Here is a 14033-nt window from a genome sequence, read left to right on the forward strand (position 1 = left end):
CGAACGCAAGAACAGGATGTCGCGCAACACCCCGTACAGCTTTCATAGGCTGCCTTTGTCGGACGGCAAGATGCTGAAGTTGTGGCTTGTGCTACAAATGGATGCTAACACTCCTGTCCAGACACTGCGCCTTGCAGACCATCGGGTCTGCAGTGCTCACTTCTCCCAAGATGACTACTGCCAGCCGAAGAAGAGAAGACATCCAATCCCAAAACACCTCTTCCTCAAGAAAACGGTTGTCCCACGAGTAGAGAGAGCTACAGACACAGTGGAGCAAAGCTCGTGACATCACACAGCCCAGAGGTAAGGGAAAGGCTAAGTTAGTATGCTATTTACAGAGATAGCACTGGCGATCTGAACCGGTCAGTGGCGAAAAAACACACACTTCATACACACATACTCATTTACAGTACCCAGCGGGGCAGCCCTCCCCCTCTCTGCTCCAACACTGACTGACAGCTGACTCCACTCATAGCACTGGTGATCTGAACCTGTCAGTGGCAAAAAAAAGCACTTTTAATGTGCAAACTTATAAGGGACGTATTTGCCCCCGTTACCGTTTTAGCTCGTTTCGCGGCTCCGGTTGCATCCGCCTCCCTCAATACTGAACCAATTTTAGAAGGAGTTGTACCCATGAATCATACCCACACATACACATGGGGAAATAGGGCCCAGGTTGAAAAATACCTAAGTTGTCCTTTAAGAAAAACGTATTGCAGTAAATACATTGAGCGTCGTATATATATCGGCAAGTTTCAGCCATGACACATAATCTGGGTTAAATAGCCAGTATTCATGGAATCTGTACTTCCCCATGTTGCCCGAGGTACAGTGACAGCTCACTGGCAGACAGTGGATCCTCTGCTCTTTGTATCTCAGTTGGAAACAAAATATAAGCTTTGTTAGTTCTGCCATCCTGATCTGGGTGACATTAAAGCGAGAGGTACAGTACAGGCCAAAAGTTTGGACACACCTTCTCATTCAATGTGTTTTCTTTATTTTCATGACTATTTACATTGTAGATTCTCACTGAAGGCATCAAAACTATGAATGAACACATGTGGAGTTATGTACTTAACAAAAAAAGGTGAAATAACTGAAAACATGTTTTATATTCTAGTTTCTTCAAAATAGCCACCCTTTGCTCTGATTACTGCTTTGCACACTCTTGGCATTCTCTCGATGAGCTTCAAGAGGTAGTCACCTGAAATGGTTTTCCAACAGTCTTGAAGGAGTTCCCAGAGGTGTTTAGCACTTGTTGGCCCCTGTGCCTTCACTCTGCGGTCCAGCTCACCCCAAACCATCTCGATTGGGTTCAGGTCCGATGACTGTGGAGGCCAGGTCATCTGCCGCAGCACTCCATCACTCTCCTTCTTGGTCAAATAGCCCTTACACAGCCTGGAGGTGTGTTTGGGGTCATTGTCCTGTTGAAAAATAAATGATCGTCCAAATAAACGCAAACTGGATGGGATGGCATGTCGCTGCAGGATGCTGTGGTAGCCATGCTGGTTCAGTGTGCCTTCAATTTTGAATAAATCCCCAACAGTGTCACCAGCAAAACACCCCCACACCATCACACCTCCTCCTCCATGCTTCACAGTGGGAACCAGGCATGTGGAATCCATCCGTTCACCTTTTCTGCGTCTCACAAAGACACAGCGGTTGGAACCAAAGATCTCAAATTTGGACTCATCAGACCAAAGCACAGATTTCCACTGGTCTAATGTCCATTCCTTGTGTTTCTTGGCCCAAACAAATCTCTTCTACTTGTTGCCTCTCCTTAGCAGTGGTTTCCTAGCAGCTATTTGACCATGAAGGCCTGATTCGCGCAGTCTCCTCTTAACAGTTGTTCTTGAGATGGGTCTGCTGCTAGAACTCTGTGTGGCATTCATCTGGTCTCTGATCTGAGCTGCTGTTAACTTGCGATTTCTGAGGCTGGTGACTCGGATGAACTTATCCTCAGAAGCAGAGGTGACTCTTGGTCTTCCTTTCCTGGGTCGGTCCTCATGTGTGCCAGTTTCGTTGTAGCGCTTGATGGTTTTTGCGACTCCACTTGGGGACACATTTAAAGTTTTTGCAATTTTCCGGACTGACTGACCTTCATTTCTTAAAGTAATGATGGCCACTCATTTTTCTTTAGTTAGCTGATTGGTTCTTGCCACAATATGAATTTTAACAGTTGTCCAATAGGGCTGTCGGCTGTGTATTAACCTGACTTCTGCACAACACAACCGATGGTCCCAACCCCATTGATAAAGCAAGAAATTCCACTAATTAACCCTGATAAGGCACACCTGTGAAGTGGAAACCATTTCAGGTGACTACCTCTTGAAGCTCATGGAGAGAATGCCAAGAGTGTGCAAAGCAGTAATCAGAGCAAAGGGTGGCTATTTTGAAGAAACTAGAATATAAAACATGTTTTCAGTTATTTCACCTTTTTTTGTTAAGTACATAACTCCACATGTGTTCGTTCATAGTTTTGATGCCTTCAGTGAGAATCTACAATGTAAATAGTCATGAAAATAAAGAAAACGCATTGAATGAGAAGGTGTGTCCAAACTTTTGGCCTGTACTGTATGTCACGCAATGCAAGAGAAAAGCAATCAATAAAATCCTGCTTCCAATGTCACATTTTTGGACATTAAAAGCTTTATTTAAGACATTTTAATACCAGTAAAGGCCCTATTTTTAGATTAATTAATTCAACGCCTTCTATGACTTTAAGAATCAGTGGGAACCCTGCTACATAGAAGCTACGTCTAAGCTACAGACATCAACCAGACAGTAATGCCACTGCTAGCAAGAGAAAATTGCTCTGGTTAGCCCAGTTATGCCACTGTTACCTACATATTGACCTGTATTTCTGCTTTAAAATGTGAATTACAACAAAGAGCGAGGCAACTTCTGTCAGACATACACACACAAACAATGTATGTTTTTTAAGTAGATTACTCCAGGATGTTTAAACATCCGGCTATTTAGTGTTTGTTGTATGAGCTGTTGGAGGCTTTGCTCTGTGTCAACTGTGAAAACCACATTACAGGAACATTATTAGAAGTATTTTAAAGCTAAACTAGGCTGTCTGTGCAGTAGAGAGATGCTTGAAAAGAATACTTTTGAAAGTGGAGCTATATGACAAGAGAAAACAGAAGAAAAGGACTGTGGCATTTCCATTTGCCCAAGAGGTGAAAAATCTACCAGAATGCACAGCGCCACACTGGACTAATAGACACTGGCTGGTAGACAACTGATGCAAACTCGTTCGTTTGACATAATTGCGGCCGGCTGGTAACAAACAGATCTTGTATCACAATTAAATGGTAAGGAAATATGTTTCTGAAAATGTTTGAGGGGAGAGATAGGCAACACAGTGGCAGAATTTTGGTTGATATTTGATCAGCGCTGCTTAGTTTTACTCTTTGATCTCAATTTTTTTTTGTCTATGCAGTAAACAGTACGGTGCCCACTTTCGGTGGTCCAAAAACTCTCGCTATTACAGCTAAACAGTGCACTAAAATATGTTTCTGAAGACATTTTAGGCGAGACATAAGCAATGCTAAAACATAAACTTGGTTTATATTTAATTAGTACTGCCTAGTTTTACTGTTTGATCGGAGTTTGGTCTGAGTTTGAGACAGACTGGTGGGTCTATCTCTTGATTCACCCTACTCTGTGTGTCCGCGGTGAGGGCATGGGTGGTAGGCAATACGAAAATGCCTAAGTCCAGCCTGTAGTTTGAGCAACAGCCCTGAGAGCCTGTGAAACTCTACCAGACGACAAAGAGAGCTAGCCACTAGTTAGATGGAGGGGAGTTTACCACATTTCATTTACACATACTACCCACGCTGTTATGATACAGAGCTGGTTGAAAATCAGTGAAGTGCCCTTCTAAACACTATGTGGCAATTTGAATACAGGAAATGCATGCTCAACTGTACTATGCCATGGTGTTGAAACACATCCAAATTTACAGCTGATACCTGTGTTTTTGCTGAAACACAGAAGAGAGGGGTGGAGTGTCTGAATCCAGGGATGATTAAGAGGCAGAGGAACCGACAGAAAGGCAAAGCACCAGGTGCGTGTCTCAGTTGACTCACATTGTAGAGGATGAAAGAGTGAGAAGAAAAAGAGGCTTCTCCACACCAAATGGCTCAGGCTCCGCATTAACAAAGTTGTGAGCGTTGGAATCAGGATGTACATACATGACCTCACTAGTCCATGAAATGAGTACTTGTTCTAGAGAAAAGGGTCATCGGATGAAAGCTGACACTCCCTTGTTTGTCATTAGTGAGTCGGCCTTTTCTCTGGTTTGTCTTTTCAGCGCATCTTGACTACACAACAGTCTTTTTGTGCACTTTGAGACTGTCTGTTGCTGACAGGCTACTTAATCACAAAGTTAAGTACGTTTGATTCAGATTCAGTTTTGATGCTTTGAATTTTATGCTTGGTGTCCATGTTTTCGTTGCTGAGGACGAGCTGCTGCATCCCAAGGGATTTGAGCAGAAATGGAAAATCTAGTTTTGAGTCCTCCTGTAATTTTTATTTGACGTTCTTTGATGAATCAAAATGCTTTCTCCTCTTGGAAAACAAAACAAAACAAAAAACCCTTCATTAAAATCAGTTTACATGCAAAATTAAAAACCTTCCATGCAGCAGCGTTTGTTAAAGTGTTTATCAAAGCTTCGAGAGCTTTAGTCTGCTGTTGCCACAAAACCCAGACAAAACAGAAAAACGGAAAAAAAAAGCAGGAGAGCACACTTGAAAGAGCATGGAGAGATTACTTCAAACACCAGATGAAGGGCAGAGACTGACAATGAAAGTACGCCATCTTTACAAGTAACAATCCCCTCTAAGAAGCTTTTTCTACGGTTGGAAGTGGGTTTTTTAAACAGATTGCCTAACCACCCCCTCCTTGTTCTGCCTGCAGCCAGCCTCGCCTTCCCTTCTGTATGGCATCCAGCAAACAATGCCTCTTTTAACGTAGGGGTCACTGGAGAGGGCTGACCTCCACACACTTCGTCTAGTCTAGTCTAGTTCTTCTAGAGAGAAGGGCAAACAAATCGGACACAGACAGAGGCCTGACACACAGTACATTTACATGACATTAGAGAAAATCCATTCATTGTGTTAGTCTGACAAAAATTGGACTTTTAAACCCCACATAAACATGGAAATCCAACTGAAATCATACTAAATCAAACTTCTCAAAGTTGGACTAAAACACCCAGATAATGTGACTGGGAGTCAAATTACTCCAGCATGTTTACAGTCAATCAGACCCAAATTGGCCGAGGTGCTCAGCGTATGCTCCACAGTGTCCACCCCAGGCTTTTACATAGAAGTCGAAAGCATTAAATGCAAAACAGAAGAAGAAGTGGCTGAAATGAGTTTCCTCCGGGGGGGTGGCTTGGCTCAGCCTTAGAGATAGGGTAAGGAGCTTGGACATCCGGAGGGAGCTTGGAGTAGAGCCGCTGCTCCTTCGTGTCAGGGTCAGTTGAGGTGGTTTGGGCATGTGATCAGGATGCCTACTGGGCGCCTCCAGTTGGAGGTGTTCTGGGCACGTCCCACTAATAGGAGGCTCCGGGGCAAACCCAGAACATGTTGGAGGGATTACATATCTCATCTGGCCTGGGAAGGCCTTGGAGTCCCCCAGGAGGAGCTGGGAAGTGTTGCTGGGGAGATGAACATCTGGGGTGCTTTGAGTGGCCTGCTGCCCCTGCGACTCGGCCCCAAATATGGATGGATGGATGGATGGATGAAGCCAGTAACAACATGACAACATCTACATCCAGAGCCGTGCATTTTTGGACGTACAAAATGTACAGAGCTATAAAGTTTCAACCATGGTACCAGTTTGCCGCAACCTAACTGTAGCTAACTTGTTTGTTGATTGTTTGGTCTGTGATGTCATAGGTCAACTGGAAAAAGGTCCAACACTAACAAGCTGCAAGGGGACATATCGTCACCTATTGTAGCTCAGTCTGACATACTCTGGTTGATAAATTGATTCCCCTCCTGTGCTTGTATACTGGGACAAGGACAGCAGTCAAATTAAATGGCCTAGTTGAGCTGTAACCGTAGCTCAACTTAACTGTACATGTAAATGTACTGACGAAGACGAAGTGCTTTGCTTAAAGTCACCTGACTTCACCTATTTTTTCCTGTTAAAAGCAGCCAAAGTACAACAACCAAAGGCCAGCTGACCCTCAACATGTACTGTATGTACTATCTGCTCTTCCATGAAATCCCAAAATGATTGTGAAAAAAACAACAAAAAAACAAGCCTAATATTTTTCCACCACTGTAAATCTCTTTACATGTTATCGTTCAGAATATGAAATAAGAAAACATATCAGATAAAAACATGTGGCTGTGACTGAAATGTTCAGCTTTGAGCTGGTTTTGTCAGTGTTTGGCTTGTTAAAGCCAGAAAACAAAACAAAAAAAAAAAACCCAGATGAAAAGTGACACAAAAACCAAACTAAATGGGCAACACTGCTGATTTGCTAGACTGAAAAGACAGCTCTCTTTCTCTCTGACTGCCTCTGCTGCCAATTAAACAAGCAAAATTGCCAAACAGCTGTGGATAAGGGTCAACTTGAGTCAATGGTGCCGGATACACAGCAAAATCTGCGGTGGATATTTAGCCACATACATTCAACGATGGTCCACACTGCAAACTGCACTTAATGACAGAGAGCTAAAAGTCACTTCAATTGCCAGAATGAGATGTGCAGGAGAAACGCCAGAGTGAATGACAGAGTGACAGGCTTTATTGACCATTTTAAGGTTTTTCTGTATCATACATGCTTTATGCAGCCCATGTATGTGTAGTCTTTGGCCACTTCTCTGAACCCAAACCTGTCTGTAAAACACCTTGCATCTTTTGTCTGTTTTCCGTCTTTAAAGTCATTCCTTTTCTAAAAGATGAAAGAAACTTGTTATGTGTGTGCACACTTTGTCAGAGCTTAAAGAGAGAGCTGTACCCGATGAATGAATATGAGTGAATGAATATGGGAGCTCGTCGTGACAGCCAGGCCATCTGCTCTGTAATTTAGCCACTTTCACACTTCTGACTAGCATTCTGATCTCAACAGTAACAGATTTGCCTCCACGGTGAGCCTGCTGCATCAGTAAAAGACATGCCTTTACCTCACTTTATCAGCCTGACAACATCAGATAATAAACATCAGGTTTACCATCTGATTTGTGCAACTAACGAACATGATGCATATGCCTGTGCTGCATGTATACACAGATATATGCTCACATTTCAATGCCTGCTCAAAGAAGGATACTTAAAAACCGATACTTAGAAAAACTGGTTTTATTTGGTGATAAAGCATCGTTATTGAAAGAGTATGAGGAATGGAGTCTGGCTCTGTGCAGGATTGCAGTGTTCTGCACTGCAACGTTCCCAATTTTACAAAAAGATATTGATGGCAGGAAAGCAGCACCGAATATATCAAGACTCCAAAGGGATGCTTTAATAATGACTTTAAATTCTAAGTGTAGAAATCACAGACTGTAACAAACAACTCCTGAAAAACCCGACGAGAGTTTGGAGAGCAGTCAGAGGATTTAACACATCTAGCCCTAAAAATACATTTTAAAACAAGCAGTGTGTTTATTACACTGCAGCTTGGGCAGAATGAGGTGTTGGCAGGTGTTGTGCTATAATGTGACGGTGCAGCTGTCTGTGAGCAGATTTTGTTTGTTTGTAACTCACACATGAGAGTGTCAACTTATATACATGTAGGTACCAATGTTAACAAGCTGCTGTTCCCAACTGTTACCCTTCTCAGTGAGAGGGAGTTTGCACACTATTCAATGTTAAATGAGGGGGAGCCAATATAATAAACTAAGCTCTGTGTTCTTGCTGCATCAACATTGATAAAAAGAAAAGAAAAATATATAGAGCTGCATCAATGTATCAGCTGCACGTTGGTATTGGCTAATATATTTGCCTTGTTGGCTGGCATAGGCCTATTGGCAAGTAAAGCATGGCATTCACTGGTGGCACTGGCTGATGTTTTCTGTTGTGTCACTTCAATTTTGCACAGGCTATAAAGCAGGGTTTCAAACTAACAAAATATGTTTGAGATAAAAAGAGATCTCCCCAGAGCTGCTATTGGGATGAAAGAATGTACTAAATTCACCACTGACTCATCAGGGGATGCACCTGTTTAGGGCTGCCCCGTAATAGTCGACCAAACGTTAGTCAACCAGAAAGGTCATTAGTTGGCAAGATTTTATTGGTCACTTAGTCGCAGAAAAAACAGACAGAAAAAACAAACAAACTCTGAACTCTGTGAAACTCTATTATCAGGAGCTGTACCTCGTCAAAATAGATCAAAACCTATATGACTGGACCATGTGGGAATATAATTTGAAAGGACAGACACAGGAAGTGGCCACGCTCAGCAGTCAGACAGGAGTCATGTTACAAACCAATCACAGCCGACAGATATCTTTCCCTTCTTCTGTAAATATTCAGTCTGATAAATATGGAAAAGTTGATCATGTTAGTGCAGGGCTACCCAGAGCTTTACATCTGTCCCATGGACGATAGGCACAGGAGTAGCACCCAGCACCTGGCCTCCCGTTTCCCAGGCGGTTAAAGACGCGGCATGTGTACGGCCCCTAATTTCCAGGGCTGGTACCTGCGGTTATTCCACAGGCTAGTTAATAACATGTCGGGCAGGAAATCCAAAGTGTGGGATCATTTTGAGAAGGTGAAGGGCGAACCCAAGGTGATATGTAAACTCATCTTCATTGGTCGACTACAAACATGACGTATCATCTGAAACATGGAAGTAGCTACATGCCCATTAGCCCACAGCGTCATTAACAGGAGGCACGCTCAGTGTGTGACGTGCACTTGTAGATAAAATATAGGCCTATATTAATGAAGGTTCATTAGGACGGTTTTGTATTTCTCTGTAATGTAGCACAGTGTTAACAATGTTACTGATACTGTTCTTTCTCACACCTTCAACTCAAATCATTGTGTTGCCCTGTCCATCCAAAACATATAATTTAATAATTAAATTAATATCGTAAACGTGGGCGACTCTTCAACTAATGGCTCTAAATGACGACTATTGTTTCCCTGATAAAGCTACAAGTGAACAACGAATCCGTGTTGACATAGGCAGGAGGAGAGCTACCTGATTAGCTCTTATTAGCTGGTGGCTGAAACTAACAGCTAATGGAGATTGCACTGAGTTACATTATGATGCTTTCAATAACTATTCAGTAAAAATTCAGATTCAGATTCAGAATTACTTTACTGATCCCAGAGGGGAAATTATTTATGTTACAGGTGCTCCTTGCAAGAGAGGAAAGATACGTGAAAATATAAGAAATTTAAACAATAGTATTTACAAATATATAGTTAACTAACAGGAATTATTAACAAACATAAATGTAAATAAATAAATAAATAAATAAATAAATATATACACACACACACACACACACTGTAAACTGAACAAGATTATTTACACAAACAGAATATATACAGTCAGGGTGAATGGGGTTATTGCACAAGTTAAATTAGATTATTGCAGTGTGTGAAAAAGTCTCAGGGCCACTCAGAGGGAGGAGTTGTACAGTTAATAAAGCAAAAAAGTAAGAAAAATGAGTATTAGGCGAAGGTAAATTATAATGTCATCATGATGTGCTCAAATGTAATCTTGAAAAGTTAGGTTTTGGTGAGAAACCTGAATAAAAACAGCTGTTTGAGGGAGAAATTTGTTGATGAATTATGATAATATATATATAGTAAAAAGCCTTTTAAAACCATTATTTTTTAAATGTTTTTCCACATGAAAGCAAGTTATATTAAAGACTGTTTCAAAAATTTGTATGATTGAATTTGTGATCATTCAGAGATAGTGTAATGAAGCACTGAATGACTTTAAATCCGTTCAGTTATTTCTTTTATTATGAAGACTTATTTGTTTCCCTGGCACATAAAGGGGAATAAATAACAATAATAATAATAATAATAATAACAAAACAAAATAAATAAAAACCAGTATCAGTTATCGACCGAATTGTTTTTTTGAACACTGGTTTCTGTAATGGCCCAGAATTTTGCAATTGGTGCATCTCTAGAAATCATCAATGTTCAGCCATTCTTATAAAAGAACATGTTTTTGGATGACTTCTGTCTTCTCATAGTTTTGGTCATCATGTTCCTGGTGAGTAATTACATTTTCCCCAATGTCATCGCTGAGATCTGGGGACGTGGCAACTCTGAAGCTCCACAAGAAAGCACATTAGGATGGACAGCACAATGATCCTCCTTAGCAAATGCAGAAATTTGCAGAAGTTCAGATGCTGACGAGTGTAGCAGGTTAGTTAATAATTAATCACATGTCTACACCAGGGACCCACATTCAACCTGCATTACTCAATACGGTGCAAACCATTTTATATCACGTATAATGACCTATAATAACCTTGAGTTAAACCCTTCATACAAGATAAGGGCACAAGGTGCAGACCAGGGAGTAGGGTTTAAAGTGAATCTGTAGGAAGGATTCAGACATAAAGACACAGGATAGAGATGAATCCCTCTATTGGAAGCACTGGGACAATGTTGACAGTGATACCCACAAACAGCCTATTGGGACAACATTTTGGACAAAGACTGACAGCCAATAAAACACTTGGATACAAGGCAAATCACCAAATGTACCAGCCCCTTGGATCCCAGCACAGACGTGCACATAGACTGTCTGTGCATGTCAGATTGGGCAGGCTCACACATGCAAACTCTGCCTTTTGCTCGTACAGGAAACAGTTGCTTGTGCAGAGAAAGATTGTGAGTGCGAGGATGTTTATTGTCTACATGGGGACAGTTAATTGCTCATATAGAGAGTACTGGCACCCTAGTGTGAGTTTTGTCATTATCATAAACAAACAGGTACCAGCTGCAGAGAGAAGGCACAGTTTCTTGCATAATGGGACATAAAAACAATCCACAATCTATTGCACTGCTTCTTCTTTTGTTCCTACACTTGGCATACCTTGTGCATTTATTGACTTCACTCTATTGCAGCAAAGAGGCAAGGCAGGCAGTGGCAGGCGGCGGTAACGTTAGCTTTGCTGCGGTGGTAAAATTAGCAGCTACCAACACCCAAAGCTTTCAGTCTGCTTTGTTGCAGGTTGTTTTATTACTAGTGCTGTTAATATTGGTGATAGTAAAACAGGGGTGGCAATTACAATTTATCAGCAACTGAGAACAGCCTTTGGTCTGATTCAATTTCGAAGAGATAATTTGAAAAGCCTAAGTCCCTCAAATCACTCTACAGGATCCTAGTGAGGTCTCCGAGAGACTAAAGCATAAGGATCAAGATTCATCATCAGCCAAAGTCCCTACTATGGATGGAAACTGAGTCTACTGCCAAAAAAACCCCTAAGATTTTACAAAGAATACAAACAAACATGAACCTCCTTTTATCTTTCTACACTACATCTGAGATCAACATGGTTGGTAAGAAAAGACATATTGACAGAACAATATAATTTTTTCTATCAAAATTAGCACAAGCAGGATTTTTTAACCGCAGGAAAACCTGCTTAACATATGATGAACAAAGTAGACAAGGTGACATTTTAATGCCTTGCAAGAGATGTGAAAGAACCCAGTAGACGTTTCGCGCATTGAGGAACCAAAACAAAATACTTGTGGCCAGAAGCAACAGAGGCAGGCAAACATTTGCCTGATCAGGTCTCAGTGACAGGGGTGTATTAAGATCAAGCGATGTTGACACAGCACATGACACATATGGCAAAAAGTACATCATTAAATTCGAAGAAGCTTTGCCAGCATCTTTCTTGCTGCTCTCTGAGGCTGACACTTAAAGACATGGCACTGAAGTGTCATGCTGGGGGAAGAAAAATAGCTAGCTTGCAGCTGACACCCGTGCAGGCATAATCATGACTTCTTTGAAATAAAAAAATGTGTGTCAGTTTTTGAGTTTTAAACTGCTCTCTTAAAAGTTTGAGTCTCTGTCTTGCAAACCATGATGAATGTAAATTATTTTCTTGCTCTGATGCCAGAATTTTGAAATACGTGTTAGCAGCTAACTGTGGTGATTCATCTGACCATCTGTAATAATGGCCTATGAAACAAAAAAATCATTTTCTATTATTTTCATTATTTCTGCAAATAAAAACAAAACAGTGAATGTACTGGATTGAAGGAGACAGTAAAGGAGAGACAAAGCAAGAGAATCATGTTCTTACCCCTTGATTTCCATTAAATCTGATCAATGGTCTTGACGACAGGACCTGTAAAACAAACAAAAACAGATTTGTTTAATGATTTCACAACACATAAAACACATAAAATCTCATTCAGACATTCATTTCCAGACAAGATAGTATCAGATTCCAGTAATGAACCACTTGCAGGTGATTTCTTTGTTTTAGCAAAATCCTAAATGATTGAGATGTTCTTTTTCCACCTGGACCTTTATGCTCTGCCATTTCTCCTCTTATCATCACGCTGTTACCTGTGACAGGCTGTTATGATACCAGAACTACTGCACAATCACATATATGTAGTGTTGAGTCATGTAGGTTTACATTACCAAAGGTTTATGACAAAATGCCTTGACGAAACAGACTGCCATGTGCACACAGTAAGAGAGAGGAGAGGGAGAGACACTGTGCTGTTGCCAGAGGAGCCGCTGAATGAGTTCACTCTGAGCGGTAACTCGCTAAAAGAGCCTGAGAAGTCCGGGGCTGTTCATAAAACATTCAGGTCGCCACAGTTTATTCCACACTACTGAAGCTGCTCCTCTTTTTAGAACCACCGCGGAGTCGGTAATAATTTAGCTTTCAGCTATGTTTGTGGTTGCCGTGGGTCAAGTATGATATCAATATGTCAACACTTTTTCACGTCATATTAAAAATTATACCGGTATTATTGTGAGTGAGATGATACGGCACAACCCTGCTGCGAACTACCATGCTCTACTTTCAGAGCAAGTAAAATTAAATCAAAGTTCGCACTGGCGCTCCAAGTGACAATTGAAAGCCCTGGGCTGCCCATGTCAATTGCTCAATTTCAAATATGCAGTACAATTTTACAGTTTTAATTGGGCATAGGTATGGAAACTTCGAGATTCATGACCCTACATGTTAAATCACACTGTCACAACAATATTTTTCTTGACCCACGTGTCCGGCATCATTCAAACATACTCTGTTTAAACATAATTCCAACTACCTGACATTTGGAGAGATAGAACATGGGGGAGAATGAAAAAAAGTATAGTAAAACACCAGGCGTCGACATTGCTTGACTTTTTCAGGTTTTTCATGCTTGTGAAAACCTTGTGAATCTGCCATTAATTCATTTTTTTTCAGGTTCAGGCAGGAAGACAAGGTAGGTACTTAAACTATGCATCCAGTTCCTACATAAAACCAGTTTACCATAGGCTGACAGAGAGATTTACATTATAACCTCTCCTTAAGGAGACGTTAACCCCAGAGGAACCGCGATTTTAATAACATTTTCTATTCAAAGCTATGATATTAAAATTTAAACGTTGCATTAGCTCAGTGTACATCACAAAGACAGAAAATACTCTCTCATTTTAGTACTGTGTGCTCTCTAGTTCTACAAGCTTTATCCAACAACTATTTGCTATTATATTAAAACCCAAGGCAAGTTCTGGTTCAGTGGTAACTTCATATTCAAGAGTTTATAAGTAATAAACATTTCTTACATCTCTGACAAATGCTTATATCAAATTAAAGATGAGGTGAGGCTTCCTCCAGTTGAACTATGAATATTGCCAACATGTGACTGAAAGTTGTAAAACAATAAAAACATGATTAACAGTTTTTATTTTATGGATAGTAAATTTGAAAAGGTAAGATATCCTATTTCAGATCATAAATTACAATAGGCAGAGTAATGCCCTCCTGTATGTAATGTCAGTTTCGGATAAACACAAAAAGAGGAAGGCATGCATAGGTTTTCCACTTTGCTTCCAGTTGTATTGAGA

General features: G+C 40.9%; 1 protein-coding gene across 1 annotated transcript in view; it reads right to left on the reverse strand.

The window, feature by feature from the left end:
- Positions 1 to 14033, reverse strand: part of ell (elongation factor RNA polymerase II) — a 48348-nt gene that overhangs the window by 20074 nt on the left and 14241 nt on the right. The window contains exon 2 of the mRNA XM_033621848.2: positions 12262 to 12306. Coding sequence (XP_033477739.1) covers positions 12262 to 12306 — 45 coding nt within the window. The remainder of the gene's footprint in view (positions 1 to 12261; positions 12307 to 14033) is intronic.

Source organism: Epinephelus lanceolatus, chromosome 6 (genome assembly GCF_041903045.1).
Source record: "Epinephelus lanceolatus isolate andai-2023 chromosome 6, ASM4190304v1, whole genome shotgun sequence".
Classification (NCBI taxonomy): Eukaryota; Metazoa; Chordata; class Actinopteri; order Perciformes; family Serranidae; genus Epinephelus; species Epinephelus lanceolatus.